At 38.5% G+C, this 15,320-nt stretch overlaps 1 protein-coding gene across 2 annotated transcripts in view; it reads right to left on the bottom strand.

Annotated features, from left to right (window-relative positions):
* Positions 1 to 643: 643 nt before the first annotated feature.
* The window catches only part of LOC115219987 (putative uncharacterized protein DDB_G0277255), an 83,151-nt gene continuing 68,474 nt past the window's right edge, over positions 644 to 15,320 (bottom strand). For both annotated transcript variants that reach the window (XM_036509433.1, XM_029790288.2), the window contains 2 exons: positions 3,969 to 5,287; positions 644 to 827 (listed from right to left, as the gene is read on the bottom strand). In XM_036509433.1, coding sequence (XP_036365326.1) covers positions 777 to 827; positions 3,969 to 5,147 — 1,230 coding nt within the window. In that variant the 5' untranslated portion in view covers positions 5,148 to 5,287 and the 3' untranslated portion in view covers positions 644 to 776. The remainder of the gene's footprint in view (positions 828 to 3,968; positions 5,288 to 15,320) is intronic.

The raw sequence follows: 15,320 nt of genomic DNA, 5'->3' as shown, positions 1-15,320 counted from the left end.
GTAGTTTTGACTCCTAGCGTGAGGCATCTATGTGTAATAGTGCCCCCTATATAATATAAATAAATAAATTTAAAGAAAAAAATTGTTTTTTTTCCCCTCTTATGAGGTTTTTCACGCTAACTACTTGATAAATTCTTATGAAGATTTTATCCTATTTTTAAAATATATATATATATATATATACACACACATGCGTGTATGTTAGTATGTATATATGAATAAGTAAGATATTACACTGACAAGAGACAAATAGAAGACATAACCGACAAAGGTTAAATAGTTCCAAATGTTCTACATGCTATGATAGAATGGTTTGGTTTATCAATAATGAGCAAAAATTCTTAAGTTGATTAGACTTAGAAAAATAATCAGTCAGTTAAAACAACAGGAACAGACTGATTAAAAGTTGAAACAATTAAAAAATAGAGATTGTGTCCGCCTTTAATTAGAACTAAAATGAACAATTTGAACAGATGAAGTGAGCGTCATGGCAACGCCTGTTTCTGATAAAGGCAGAAATGTATAAAGATGAAGATAGATATATATATGCAGCTGAAAGTTTAAAAAAAAAAACTCAAACTGCTTACATATTGCAATATTGTAGTAAATAAAATCACCTGTTCTGATATTTTTTTTTGTCTTTTTTTTTTCTTTTTTGCATACAAATAAGATTTGTGCAGGCAGCTTTTTAAATATCTTCCGGGGAACCACCGAAATTAAGGGCAGGTTTCAGATATCTGCTGTAGGTAGGTTTAGGTTTTGGTTGGTAAAATTCTCTACGAAGACCTCACTTTCAACATCAACTCCTCTCCAATTGGTATGAAATGCTGAGGATAGAAAGAGAGGAATTCTTGGAATCATTAATAACAAAGATGGAAAAGTAAATGATAAATAAATAAAAATAAAAATAAAAATAAAATTTGATGACTGGCGTCCGTGCAAGCAGGGTGCAAAGAGCATCATACAAGTGTGATCATTGACAGAGCGGCTAACCAGCTTCCGTGCCAGTGCACTTAAAAGGCACCATTCGAGCGTGATCATTACCAGCGTCGCCTTACTGGCACTTGAGCCCCGTGCTAGTAGGGTGCTAAGAGCACCATCCAAGCATGATCATTGCCAGAGCGGTTATCTGGCCTCCATGCCGGTGGCATGTAAAAGACACCATTTGAGTGTGATCGTTACTAGCATCGCTTTACTGGCACCCATGCCGGTGGCACGTAAAAGCACTCACTACACTCTCGGAGTGGTTGGTGTTAGGAAGGGCATCCAGCTGTAGAAATTCTGCCAGATCAAGATTGAAGCCTGGTGCAGCCATCTGGTTCGCCAGCCCTCAGTCATTCGTCCAACCCATGCTAGCATGGAAATTGGACGCTAAACGATGATGTTGATGATGGTGAAAGACTGGGTTTATAAAATGACGATTGTTGAAGGTGGAGGCACACTTCTGCAATCCAGGTTAGCACTGAGGTTTATCTTTTTCTTGCTTCAGTCATTATACTGCAGCCATGTGAGGCACCAAGCTGGAGAAGTTTTAGCTGAATGAATCGACCCCCACCCAGCACTTGTTTTAAAAAAGCCCGATACTTATTCTATTGGTCTCTTTTGCTGAACTGTTAAGTTACAGGGACATAAACATACCAACACCTGTTATCAAGCATTGGTGCGGGACAGATAGACATAAATACACACACACATGCATACATACATGATGGGCTTCTTAATAATATCAGACATCATTATATAGGTACATCAATTTTAAATGATTGAATGAATGCGTCCATCACTATTGCAGAGGCTAAGGGGCCCTCAGACACAATCTCTGCTCCTTACCACATACCGGGGTGTCATGCTGTAGCTGTGCACTGTACCAGGGTCTGATCCTTGAAGTCATAAAATCAAGTTTGTCTTCATCAACTACAACCCCATCTTTTGTTCACCTAACCCCTGAGGTCCAGGGTGCCTAATGACATGGCTAAACTATTGCAGTTTTCATTGCATCTGACCATTCTCGTCAACTCTCATTCTGCTCCCATCTTGCTGAGGATTGGATTTAGGGTGAGGAGGGTGCTTTTTGTGTGGCACCAGCACTGGTGAGGTCACCAAGTAACTTGTAAGACAAAGACCCTTTGGCTGAGAGAGAGAGTGGTACTGAGAAAGGTAGCTTTGAGAGGTGAACGTGTAACAGGGATAGAAATCAGTGTCTTATTGTGGAGGAAATACTTGGTAACAGAGAGAGAGAGAGAGATATGGTGTTGGAGATGCGTGGGGGACATAGCCACAAGGTACAGTGGTGGGAAATATACAAGGTACATAGTGGAGAATATACAAGGTACATGGTGGGAAATAAACAAGGTACATGGTGGGGAATATACAAGGTACATGGTGGGAAATAAACAAGGTACATGGTGGGAAATATACAAGGTACATGGTGGGGAATATACAAAGTACATGGTGGGGAATATACAAGGTACATGGTGGGGAATATACAAGGTACATGGTGGGGAATATACAAGGTACATGGTGGGGAATATACAAGGTACATGGTGGGGAATATACAAGGTACATGGTGGGAAATAAACAAGGTACATGGTGGGAAATAAACAAGGTACATGGTGGGAAATATACAAGGTACATGGTGGGGAATATACAAAGTACATGGTGGGGAATATACAAGGTACATGGTGGGGAATATACAAGGTACATGGTGGGGAATATACAAGGTACATGGTGGGGAATATACAAGGTACATGGTGGGGAATATATAAGGTACATGGTGGGGAATATATAAGGTACAGTGGTGGGGACTATACAAGGTACATGGTGGGGAATATATAAGGTACATGGTGGGGAATATACAAGGTACATGGTGGGGAATATACAAGGTACATGGTGGGGAATATATAAGGTACATGGTGGGGAATATACAAGGTACATGGTGGGGAATATACAAGGTACATGGTGGGGAATATACAAGGTACATGGTGGGAAATAAACAAGGTACATGGTGGGAAATAAACAAGGTACATGGTGGGAAATAAACAAGGTACATGGTGGGAAATAAACAAGGTACATGGTGGGAAATATACAAGGTACATGGTGGGGAATATACAAAGTACATGGTGGGGAATATACAAGGTACATGGTGGGGAATATACAAGGTACATGGTGGGGAATATGCAAGGTACATGGTGGGGAATATATAAGGTACAGTGGTGGGGACTATACAAGGTACATGGTGGGGAATATATAAGGTACATGGTGGGGAATATATAAGGTACAGTGGTGGGGACTATACAAGGTACATGGTGGGGAATATATAAGGTACATGGTGGGGAATATACAAGGTACATGGTGGGGAATATACAAGGTACATGGTGGGAAATAAACAAGGTACATGGTGGGAAATAAACAAGGTACATGGTGGGAAATATACAAGGTACATGGTGGGGAATATACAAGGTACATGGTGGGGAATATACAAGGTACATGGTGGGGAATATACAAGGTACATGGTGGGAAATAAACAAGGTACAGTGGTGGGGAATATATAAGGTACATGGTGGGGAATATACAAGGTACAGTGGTGGGGAATATATAAGGTACATGGTGGGGAATATACAAGGTAAAGTGGTGGGGAATATATAAGGTACATGGTGGGGAATATACAAGGTACATGGTGGGGAATATACAAGGTACATGGTGGGGAATATATGTGGTACAGAGGGGATAGAGAGTGATGTTTCATATCTGCAATAAATAGATATTTCTAATAATGATAGGTTACCTATTGATTGCAAATTCCAACAGTGTCAAAGTATATTTCCAACATATCGTATTGATTGGGTAACATTGTTTAGGATAGAGCACCAAGGGAAATGCCTCAAAATTAGAATAATCTTCCTATGGGGATGGGCAAAAACAGAGACAGACAGGAACACTGCCAAACAGTATTCTAATAATATACTTACCATGTCATCTCCAGTGGATAAGAGTTTAGCAATGGGATTTTCTAAATTCCTCTGAAGTTGTGGCTGTATCTGATCCAGCATGTAGAGATTACATTCTTCATCCAGTCTTTCCTCCCAGACGTGTAATGAACAAGAGGAGTTGAATGAATGGTGAAGATCTGCAGATGTAGAACGGACATCAGGAAATATGGAACGGCTGTGATATAAATGTGCATCCCTTTCGTTCTGAACTGGCTGGTTGTCATGGTGACACAGTGAAGTTGATGACAAACTGTCACTCATCAAAGTCTTTGAATGTACTGCAAACGTTTCACCAGTTTCGACAGAAATTGTCTCTGCAAGAGGAGGCACAGTATAATAATAACAATAATTAGAACATTCTTTGAATTCAGTTTGATTAGCATTTTGACTGAGTCTTCTCGGCTGAGGAGTGAGAGGCAGAGACGGACTATGGGGGCAAGTACATTTCTTGAGGTCAGTCAGATTGTCGGGTGAATCGTCAGAAAGTGTTTTCTGATCAATATCCGTTTTGTTTAAACAACTGACAGATGAGCAGAGTTGATGGTTTCTGTTCGCATTTGAACATTTGTCAAAACACAATTGATTTTCATTCATCTTCCAGATTTTCTGCGAACTATTCCGTTCACAAGGGATCTGTGTAAATGCTGAAAATGACTCAGTCTCTCTAACAAATGGATTATTATTATTATTATTATTAATGTTGTTGTTGTTATCATTGTTATTGTTGTTATAATTATTATTAGTATTGTAGTTGTTGGTTGTGTTGTTGTTGTTGTTATTAATCTCTGCCACAGAGTTCTTCAATTCCACCATGTGGCACATATTATCAGAAATATCAGCAATTTGTGGTAGGCAAGAGAAGTTATGATGGCGGCAACAGACAGATGGAGAACCAAATAACCGTTGCATACTAAATTTATTGATAGATGTTACCAGATTTCCACCACACACCAAACTCAGCTGACACAGCCGATTGGATAACACCGAGAAATCTCGATGGTTTTTGTCAGATGCAAGTTTTAATTCACTGAAGTCATATTGTTGAAGAATCCATGCTAAGAATATGGAGACATCTAGTTTATCCAAGACAAACTGTTTATGAGATCTAGATTGCAATTGGCGCTCTTGGAGAGTTCTTTGAATTTCTTCCAGAAACATTTTGTACGATAAAAAGACACATTACCATTTGTATTAGAAAATATTCCGGTTTTCTTTTCCCTTGCTCCTTTTATATGTAGGAAATATCTTGTAATCCAAAATAAAGATAAGTTTAATTTTATTTAGTCATCAGGAAAATTCTGCAATGGAATAAAGTTAAAAAACAAGAAAAAAAATAAAGTTAGACATGACTTTGCAAATTCCTCAAAATTCATTATTTTAAGAATAACTAAATATAAAAATTTGATACTAGAAAAAAAAAAGAATAAAAAGGACAAGAAATTGTGAATCAAGCATTTAAATTCTATTTAAAAATTAAAATTTCTCAAGTTGTACACCATTGATAATTTATTTTTATTACAAGATCGAGTTTACATATCCACCCCCACCCCCACTGCATCCCCAACACACACACACACAAAAGGATATGGAATAAACTATTTCTTTTCCATCAAGCAATTTTTTTCTAAGAATAAAAGGAATCTTAAAAGGCAGAAAGAGATTGTTTACTCCAATACATTTCCTCCACCATACACTCTTGCAAACTCCCACCCTTTCTGTCCCCACTCACTACGACTCACCTCGTACCTTGAGGCGCCACCTGGACACCTCATCACCACTATGTCTCTTGGGAGATAGCACTGGTTCATTTTTTTTCACTCTCTCCCCTAAATGTGAGTACCCACATAACTCCTCTACAACAAAAATCTTCTCTACTGCAAACCCCTTCTATCCTACCTTAACACCCACCTGAAATAAGGGTGCACTCTGACCCCCTTCACGGATTTCGTAGATGTGTGAGCTGCATGGTCACTGCACAAGTACCAGTCACATGGAAAAAAAAGCACCCAGTATATTATGCCAAGTAGTTGATGTTGAGAAGGGCATCCAGCCATGGCTATCATACCGAAGATGAGACTGGAATACAATGCAGTCCTATTGGATCTTTGTTAAACCATCCAACTTGTGCCAGCATGGAACATGAATGTTGAATGATGAGGAGGATAATGATGTTATTTAAAGAACAAGTCATTTATAGAAAGAGAGAAAAGAGTTTTTTTTTTTTAAATAGAAATAATACGTTTCTTAATCTCTCTGAGGGATTTATGCAGTAGCAGCACGATAAAGTGATAGTATGTTGTTAACTTAATGTGACAGTCCCATGAAAGGGAAGAATGCTACTGTTATTTAGCCCTAGGAAACAGGAACTGTGTCAAGTCCAACAGGAAACGGTGTTTCCTAGGGCTAAATAACAGTAGCATTCTTTCCTTTAGTGGTTTTTTTTTTTCACTGCTATTTCTAAGTCAACTTAATATACACTGGTGGGCAAAAGTAAGTATACAGTTGCTGAAAATGATTGGAATTTCTTTGCATTTCTCCTCTTTAAAAGAAACAGAGAAATGAAAAGAACATTCCACTCATTAACCCATTAAGTCCCAGAGTACCTAAATTTCGGAATATTACTTAAAAATTTTTTTTACAGATGATTGAAATGAAAAAGATAATTATTAAAACTCCATTACTTCAATAGGACAGTGAGACAATGTGAAATAACTCATTTAAATGTTCTCATTTAGTGTCCTATTTATAGGACAGTGGGACTTTAAAGAGTTAAGCAACTCTGTCCCAAATATTGCCCACCCCTGTATAGTGTGATACCTACAGAATTGAAATATTTAATAATTTCTAATTTTGGCAAAAGGCTAGTAGTTTTGAGAGAAGGGGGCAAGTTGATCACACTTACCCCTTGACTGACACTTTATTTTACTGACCCTAAAAAGCTGAAAGGCAAAGTTGACCTCAGCAGAATTTGAACTCAGAATGTGCAGAGGGACAAAATGCTCCTAAGCATTCCACCCGGTGTGTTAATGATTCTGCCAGCTCATTGCTTAAGTGATGATGATAATCTTTTCTATTATGGGCACAAGACCTGAAATTTGTGGGGAGGAAGTAAGTCAATTACACTGACCCCATTACTTGACCGGTACTTAACCTATTGACCTCAAAAGGATGAAAGGCAAAAATTGACCTTGGCAGAGTTTCAACTAAAAATGCAAAGATGAGCGAAAAAGCTGCTAAGCATTTATCATGGTGTGCTAAGGATTCTGCCAGATCGGCCTTGAATAATAAAAATAATCGTTTAACATCTGCCTTCCATGCTGGCATGGGTTGGCAGCTTGACTGAGGACTGGCAAGCCAGGAGGCTGCGCCAGGCTACAATCTGATCTGCCAATAGTACAGGAGTTCAATCACTGCTCTGTATTTGTGTGCATGGATAGGAAACTTTCAATGCTGAGATGAAGGTAGAAACAAGCAGTTGTGATCTCTTTTACTTGTTTCAGTCATTTGACTGCGGCCATGCTAGAGCACCGCCTTTAATCGAGCAACTCGACCCCGGGACTTATTCTTTGTAAGCCCAGTACTTATTCTATCGGTCTCTTTTACCGAACCGCTAAGTTATGGGGATGCAAACACACCAGCATCGGTTGTCAAGCAATGCTAGGGGTACAAACACAGACACACAAACATACACACACATACATATATATATACATACATATATACGACAGGTTTCTTTCAGTTTCCGTCTACCAAATCCACTCACAAGGCATTGGTCGGCCCAAGGCTATAGTAGAAGACACTTGCCCAAGGTGCCACACAGTGGGACTGAACCCGGAACCATGTGAAGGGGCTAGCGTAGAACAGGATTCTTGCTCTGTGTGTGTATCAAGAGAGGGCCACATGGTTATTCACATTTTAGAAGGGAGGGTTCATAACAGAGCAGGGCAGAGACAAGCGTAGTGATGAGGAACTTCAGTGTATGAGGTGAGTAACCTCAAAGACTGTAAATGAAGACTAACAGATGAAACAATATCAGAACAGTGAAAAGGTAACAAGAATGAAAGACTGCATAAAAAAATAAAACTGAAAAAATTGTTCCATTGAAAATGTTTGACCATTTAGCAAATACTGATAAAGAAACCTGAATTGGAATACATAGAAAGGAAATTATATTTAAGCAGTGAAAGTTTTAATTAACTGCATAGAAAGAATTGAAGAATATTTTTTAACAGTTTTCAAAGAACAAATAAAAGATATCATGAAAAGTATAAAACAAAAATTTAAAAAGGAGCTGAAAAATAAAAATAAAAATTTGTAGACTTCTTTGCCAAGAAATAATAATAATAATAATAATAGATTGAATAAAAGAAGAAAAAAATAAATGAGTAAAGGTTGGTATATGAAGAATTTTAATAGGAAATACAGAATTTTACAGTAATCCATTTAAATAGAGAACAGGAAAAAATAAACCATTCCTGCTGCTTTTAATAAAACCAAAACAACATTGGATGTTATTTGAATTAAATGAGAAACTTTATATAGGTCAAGTTTATATATACTCTTTTACTTGTTTTAGTCATTTGACAGCGGCCATGCTGGAGCACCGCCTTTAGTCAAGCAAATCGACCCCGGGACTTATTCTTTGTAAGCCCAGTACTTATTTTATCGGTCTCTTTTGCCGAACTGCTAAGTGACGGGGGACGTAAACACACCAGCATCGGTTGTCAAGCAATGCTAGGGGAACAAACACACACACATACATATATATATATATACATATATACGACAGGCTTCTTTCAGTTTCCGTCTACCAAATCCACTCACAAGGCATTGGTTGGCCCGAGGCTATAGCAGAAGACACTTGCCCAAGATGCCATGCAGTGGGACTGAACCCGGAACCATGTGGCTGGTTAGCAAGCTACTTACCACACAGCCACTCCTGCGCCTATATAATCATCACCATTTAATGTCTCCTTTTCCATGCTTGTATGGGTCAAGTGGAATTTGTTGGAGAAGGATTTCTATGGCTGGATGCCCTTCCTGTCACCAACCCTCGCCCATTTCCAGGTTAAGTATTTCCTTATGGTCAGGCATGTTCTTTTCCATAGAAGAGTGGAAACAAACAGCACCACTTGTATTACAGGGATTCTTGTTTACAACCATCATATGATATCTACAGAAGGGTAGACACACAAACAGAGATTTCCAAGAAAGGTAATATTCTGATCTTTCTCCAGGTAACTCAACTGATTAGCAGTCAATTACTAATGAATGTGCCCCAATCTGTAAATCACAGTGTGCTGGATCCCCCACCTCTCTCTCTCTTTTCTTTTGTTACTCTAGTATCTACAGAGAAATGGCCTTGTGCAATACATAGGAAAGGAGAAAGTATAAATTCTATAACCTATTTCTTTATTACCCACAAGGGGCTTAAACACAGAGGGGACAAACAAGGACAGACATAGGTATTAAGTCGATTACATCGACCCCAGTGCGTAACTGGTACTTAATTTATCGACCCCGAAAGGATGAAAGGCAAAGTCGACCTCGGCGGAATTTGAACTCACAACGTAACACAGACTATTAGAGAATGTAAGTTTTGTATGTGACGGATAAACTGGAGTAGAGTGTACTACGAGCACACTGGAAACCGATGGCTCATTAGAAGTAGATAGCACCTTTAGTTACCTAGCAAACGAAATTAATAGGGTAGGTGTTTGCCCCCAAAGTATAGTAGCAAGGGTAAGAATGGGATGGAGAATGCTTAAGGAGCTACCTCTGCTGCTGGCAGTTTGCAAGACATTAACCCCGAGGAAAAGGGCAACTTTATGCCAGAAGATGTGGGATTAGAGTATGAGGGAAGGGGCTAGCGCAGAACAGGAATCTTGCTCTGTGTGTGTATCGAGAGAGGGCCACATGGTTATTCACATTTTAGAGGGGAGGGTTCATAACAGAGCAGGGCAGAGACAAGCGTAGTGATGAGGAACTTCAGTGTATGAGGTGAGTAACTTTATACTCAGACTGAAGGGCAGACTATATGGTAGTGAGATATGGGCCTTGAATATATAGGACTTGAGAAAACTGAGAAAGAAATAGAGTTTGCCAGTTCCATTGTATGTGTAATTTAAGAGTGCATGAACAACAAAGTACAAACGCACTGAGAGTAAAAATGGGTATAAGGAAGAGGATTGCATTGATATGGACATATAATGCCCATGGATGAAGAGAGTTGCATAAAAAAGTGTCAATCACTTAATTGCAGAAGAAGGCAACCCAGGAAGACATGGAATGAAATGGTCAAGGGTGATCTAAGGAATTTGAATCTCACACAAGAAATGACAAAAGGATGGAATGACTGGTGATACGCAGTTCTTGAGAAGACCCCACTACCTCACCAAAATGAGATTCTGGAAGCACAATGCAATGTGTGTGTGTGTGTGTGTCTGCACTGTCAGTCATCTCCTCTGCCTTCCCGCCCCAGTTCATGTGTGTCATTGGTCACTCACCCAATTCCCCTATTCACTATATCCATCCCTCGACCCTACCCAATTTCTACAGCTGTCACCTGCTTAACACTTGTTCTTCATTTATCCTCATTCATTTTCCCTCTCTAACCCTCTCACTCTCCCTACACACCCTTGCAGCCTCTAACCTTTTCCCTACCCCTCACCTCATCTTGAGAATCTACCCTGACACTCCTCAACACTATTTTACCTCTCAAGTCCCACCTTCTCTTCCACAATATCAATAACCATGTAGCTCTTTTACAAGAAACCTGTTCAGTCCTGGCTTTAACCCCTCAAAACCTACCTTCTGCTCTTGTAGTCCAACTCCATTGAAGGGGTTTTTAGCTTTGTGAACTGTATGGTAACCTCACTTATGCGGGGGCCACACACAAAAAAAAAAGCACCTAGTACACACTGTTAAGTGGTTGGCACTGGAGCACAATGCAGTGTTTGGATCCATCACATCCAGTTAAACTATCCAACTTAAGCCAGCATAAAACATGTTAAATGATGATGATGATGATGATGAAATGAAAAGAAATAAAATGTGGGTGTATTATATTATACAATCATTTAACATTTTCTGTGCTAGCAGAATATAGATAATACACCCATAACATACATATAAATACACACATGTATATACAACAGATTTTGAATATGGATTCATTAAATATCTTCTGTATCTATAATGTATCTTTAGTACATAAAAAAAACAACAAAACAAACAAAAAATATACAACAACGGAAGTAACACTAGATTTTTTTAAAGTTGATTTCTGACAAGAGCAGAGCTCTTTTAATAGGGCAATGAACTGCAAAGCACAAATAAAGAAATAAATGGAGAGAGAGAGAGAAACAGATTTTGGAAAGTGCTAGAGTAGTATTGAAGAGGAGTGTGCAGTAATTAAAATGGTAAACTGGATACAGAATCCAATCCCAGAACACCAAAGGAATAAAATGTTGCATCAGAATGGCACTGATGACAATTAGAACGAAATATTGAAATAAATAAAAGACAAATATTATGTGTGTGTGTGTGTGTGTGTGTGTGTGGATAATGAAATAACGAAATGAAGAATCCCCAGTATAATCCATGGTTGTAAATGAAAAATAATGAGGGTATGGAAAGCAATGGAGATAATCTGGACAGAATGAAATGGTATGTCATTCCAGCTGACATTAAAATCTCCTGGAGTTTCACTCTTGGTTCTCATCAACTGAAATCTAATTCAAATTCTTGTAAAGAAATCACTTTACATCAATTACCCATGGACATATCTCACCATTATAATTAACCATTGTATAAAGTTTAGAACTTTTAAACACCAACCCATTGGGAAGAGGTGTATTTTTTATTACTTCTAATAATCTGATTTTGGCACCATTGTGTGTTGCCATGAATATACTTATAATCTGATTCCAAGATCATAATCTTCCTCATTATTTCAATCACTACTTTTCCATCACTTGTCCTTACTCTTTACTCTTTTACTTGTTTCAGTCATTTGACTGCGGCCATGCTGGAGCACCACCTTTAGTCGAGCAAATTGACCCCGGGACTTATTCTTTGTAAGCCCAGTACTTATTCTATCGGTCTCTTTTGCCAAACTGCTAAGTGACGGGGACGTAAACACACCAGCATCGGTTGTCAAGCAATGCTAGGGGGACAAACACAGACACACGAACATATACACACACATACATACATATATATATACATATATACGATAGGCTTCTTTCAGTTTCCGTCTACCAAATCCACTCACAAGGCATTGGTCGGCCCAAGGCTATAGCAGAAGACACTTGCCCAAGATGCCAAGCAGTGGGACTGAACCCGGAACCATGTGGTTGGTTAGCAAGCTACTTACCACACAGCCAAATGGCTAACTTTATATTGATTATAATCACATATTGTTATAGAGATGATATACTGCCCCAGTTCTCAACAACATTCACGCAAAACGCTCAAACTCGTCCCTGACATTAGACATTCACTCAAAAGTGACCAAAGAAGACCAAAGTAGGACCATATTAGAGAGCCCTACACACATATCAAGGGCCGTACAGAGTTAAAAGACCACCAAAACATAAGGGGAAATCCGAGACAAAGTTTTTCTGACTGTCAAAGAAATGCTGAGCAATGGGTTAACAATAATACCAAACTAGTTGTTCTTATACATATTGAAATACAGGGATAGTGGTGGTCAAGGTTGACCATGCCTCCACAAATGCAGGTTTGGGTAAAATGTTTTCTTTTCTGTTGAGAAAGTCAAGCAGTTACCTATGGATGCAAGTCTGTCCACTACACAACTACAGTTTAATCCAGGGAAAGGCTGGCAAATTGGAATAATAAAAAGCATGGCACCAGTGTCACTGTATGCAAAGACAATGGACAAACATTACAAGGTATCTAAATTAAACCCTCTAACAGTTCTGCCAATCCCTGGATTGATACTTTATGTTATCAACCTTTAAAAGGGATTTGAACGAAGAGCACAGATGGCAAGGGCATTTTAAGAGCATTTGCAAATCTGCAACCTTAATCATGAAATACAAGAGATTAAATCTACCTGGCATAAGGCCATTTATTCCAAGGGGAAAAAGGCTTGATTACATTGACCACCCCCCTTTCTCCCAGCACTCAACTAATGCTTATTTTACTGACCCTGATAAAATGCAAGTTGACCAAAGTCAAATTTGATCTCGGAATGTAAGATATCCAGAAGAAATGCTGCCAAAAGTATTCCCCCCTCCCACCGCTGTCGCCAATATATCTGCTGCCAATACGGCAAATATTGCCAAACAATATCAATTATGAACTAAATATCATCAATAACCGTTTATTCATCACAATTCCTCTTCACCGTTCCAAACATCCTTTGTTTATGGGTTTCGATGCCCTGGCAGTTTAGAAACAGAGATACTTTTAGTCTCTTTTAATATTTTATTCAAACCTTGGCAACATTCGACCTCCAAGTTCACGTTGAATTAGCTTTCAGTTTCAAATACAAAGTGTCACAAATAATAGAACAGCTTTTCTGTTAATGAACCCCTTTCGTTAACAAATTACTCATCAATGTCACACAAATTATTAACATTTACTGTCAGATTCTTCAGAGATACAGAGCAGCACACACACACACACACACACACACAACCTCAATTTTATAATCATTCATAAAAATATTTTAAAAATCGCACAAATTATAGATGTAAGCACTTCCTGTTCGTTATCTTATCTGAAGAACCAGGTTTGGTTTGGGGAGGGAGAAAGGGTTCAAATGGCCCTTTAAAAAATGGGTAGAAATTTGTTGAACACTGATGGGTTTAGTATCTCTTGTTTCAGTTGTTAGACTATTGCCATACTGGGGCACCACTTTGAAGAATTTTAGTTGAACAAATTGACCCTAGTACTTGTTCTATCAGTCTCTTTTACTGAACCACTAAGTTACGGGGACAAACACACCAACACCACTTGTCAAGTGGTGGCAGGGGACACAGAAGAGTGTGTGTGTGTGTGTGTGTAATGCATTTCTACCAAATTCACTCCCAAGGCTTTAGTCAGCCCGAGGATACAGTAGAAAAGATTTGCCGAAGATGCCACACAGTGGGACTGAAACTGGAACCATGTGGTAGGGAAGAAAGCTTCTTACCACACAGCCATGCCTGTAGATGTTTTGTGAAGTATGGGTGAGGTTTGAACTCAAAACTATGTGGTACTAAAATAAAGCATCTTATCCAGCTCGTTACAGCCTGTTTCAGCAGGAGCCAACAATAATTAAACAGGATGGTAATAATAAAAATAATAACCGTCTCTACTGTAGCCACAAGGCCTGAAATTTTGAGTGAGGGGGGGGGGGCTAGTTACATCAATCTCAGTGCTCAACTGGTACTTATGCCATCAATAATAATAATGATAATAATGATGATGATAATATAATGATGATAATGATAATAATGATAATGATAATAATGATAATGATAATAATAATGATGATGATAATAATGATGATGATAATAATAATGATAATAATGATAATGATAATAATCATAATAATAATGATAATAATGATGATGATAATAATAATAATTTTAGAGTAAATATGAAATTTTCCAAGCTACAAATTCCATCTGTCTTTTAATTAACTTCTTCAGCTAGGCTAGAAATTTAAGCAATTAAAAAGCATCTATTTTTTTTCACAGATTCATTAAAGCAAAAAAAAAAAAAAAAAAAAATCACGCTTTCTGATTAAGACTACACTAATTTAGTTTTAATTTAGTTAGTAGAGGTCGTAAATTACAAGAAGCACACAATTAACTATCGCACAAACCATTTCAGATCTCACACCATCTTGTTGCATAAATTATACGTCTTGATTGATGGAGTCAATATCAGGGCCTGTCTTCACTATAAAGTCATCATTGTATCCTGGCTGGTCAACGATTGGTTTTATAATGACCAACCATGCTGGTGGTGGCGATTGTTGTTTAACACTAGGCCAGACCTGATTGAGAAGAGCTATGCTATACAACATGCCCTCCTCGGTCATCTCCTGTCTATCACAAAAGAGAAGTAGTGGCTTCCTCCTCCAAAGCAGACTTGGTTGCTTCTTCTAGCAGCTCAGATGCTGGCTTAGAGGCTTCTTCATAGAGAAAGAGGCAAGATGATAATTTAGGTGACAACAGTGATTATGTGTGCAACGCACACACACACATACCTATTACTCTTTTACTTGTTTCAGTCATTTGACTGCGGCCATGCTCGAGCACTGCCTTCAATCGAGCAACTCGACCCCGGGACTTATTCTTTTGTAAACCCAGT

The sequence above is a fragment of the Octopus sinensis genome, linkage group LG15 (assembly GCF_006345805.1).
Source record: "Octopus sinensis linkage group LG15, ASM634580v1, whole genome shotgun sequence".
NCBI lineage: Eukaryota > Metazoa > Mollusca > Cephalopoda > Octopoda > Octopodidae > Octopus > Octopus sinensis.
Note: the sequence above shows the minus strand (reverse complement) of the source record. Positions and strands in the feature narration are given on the sequence as shown.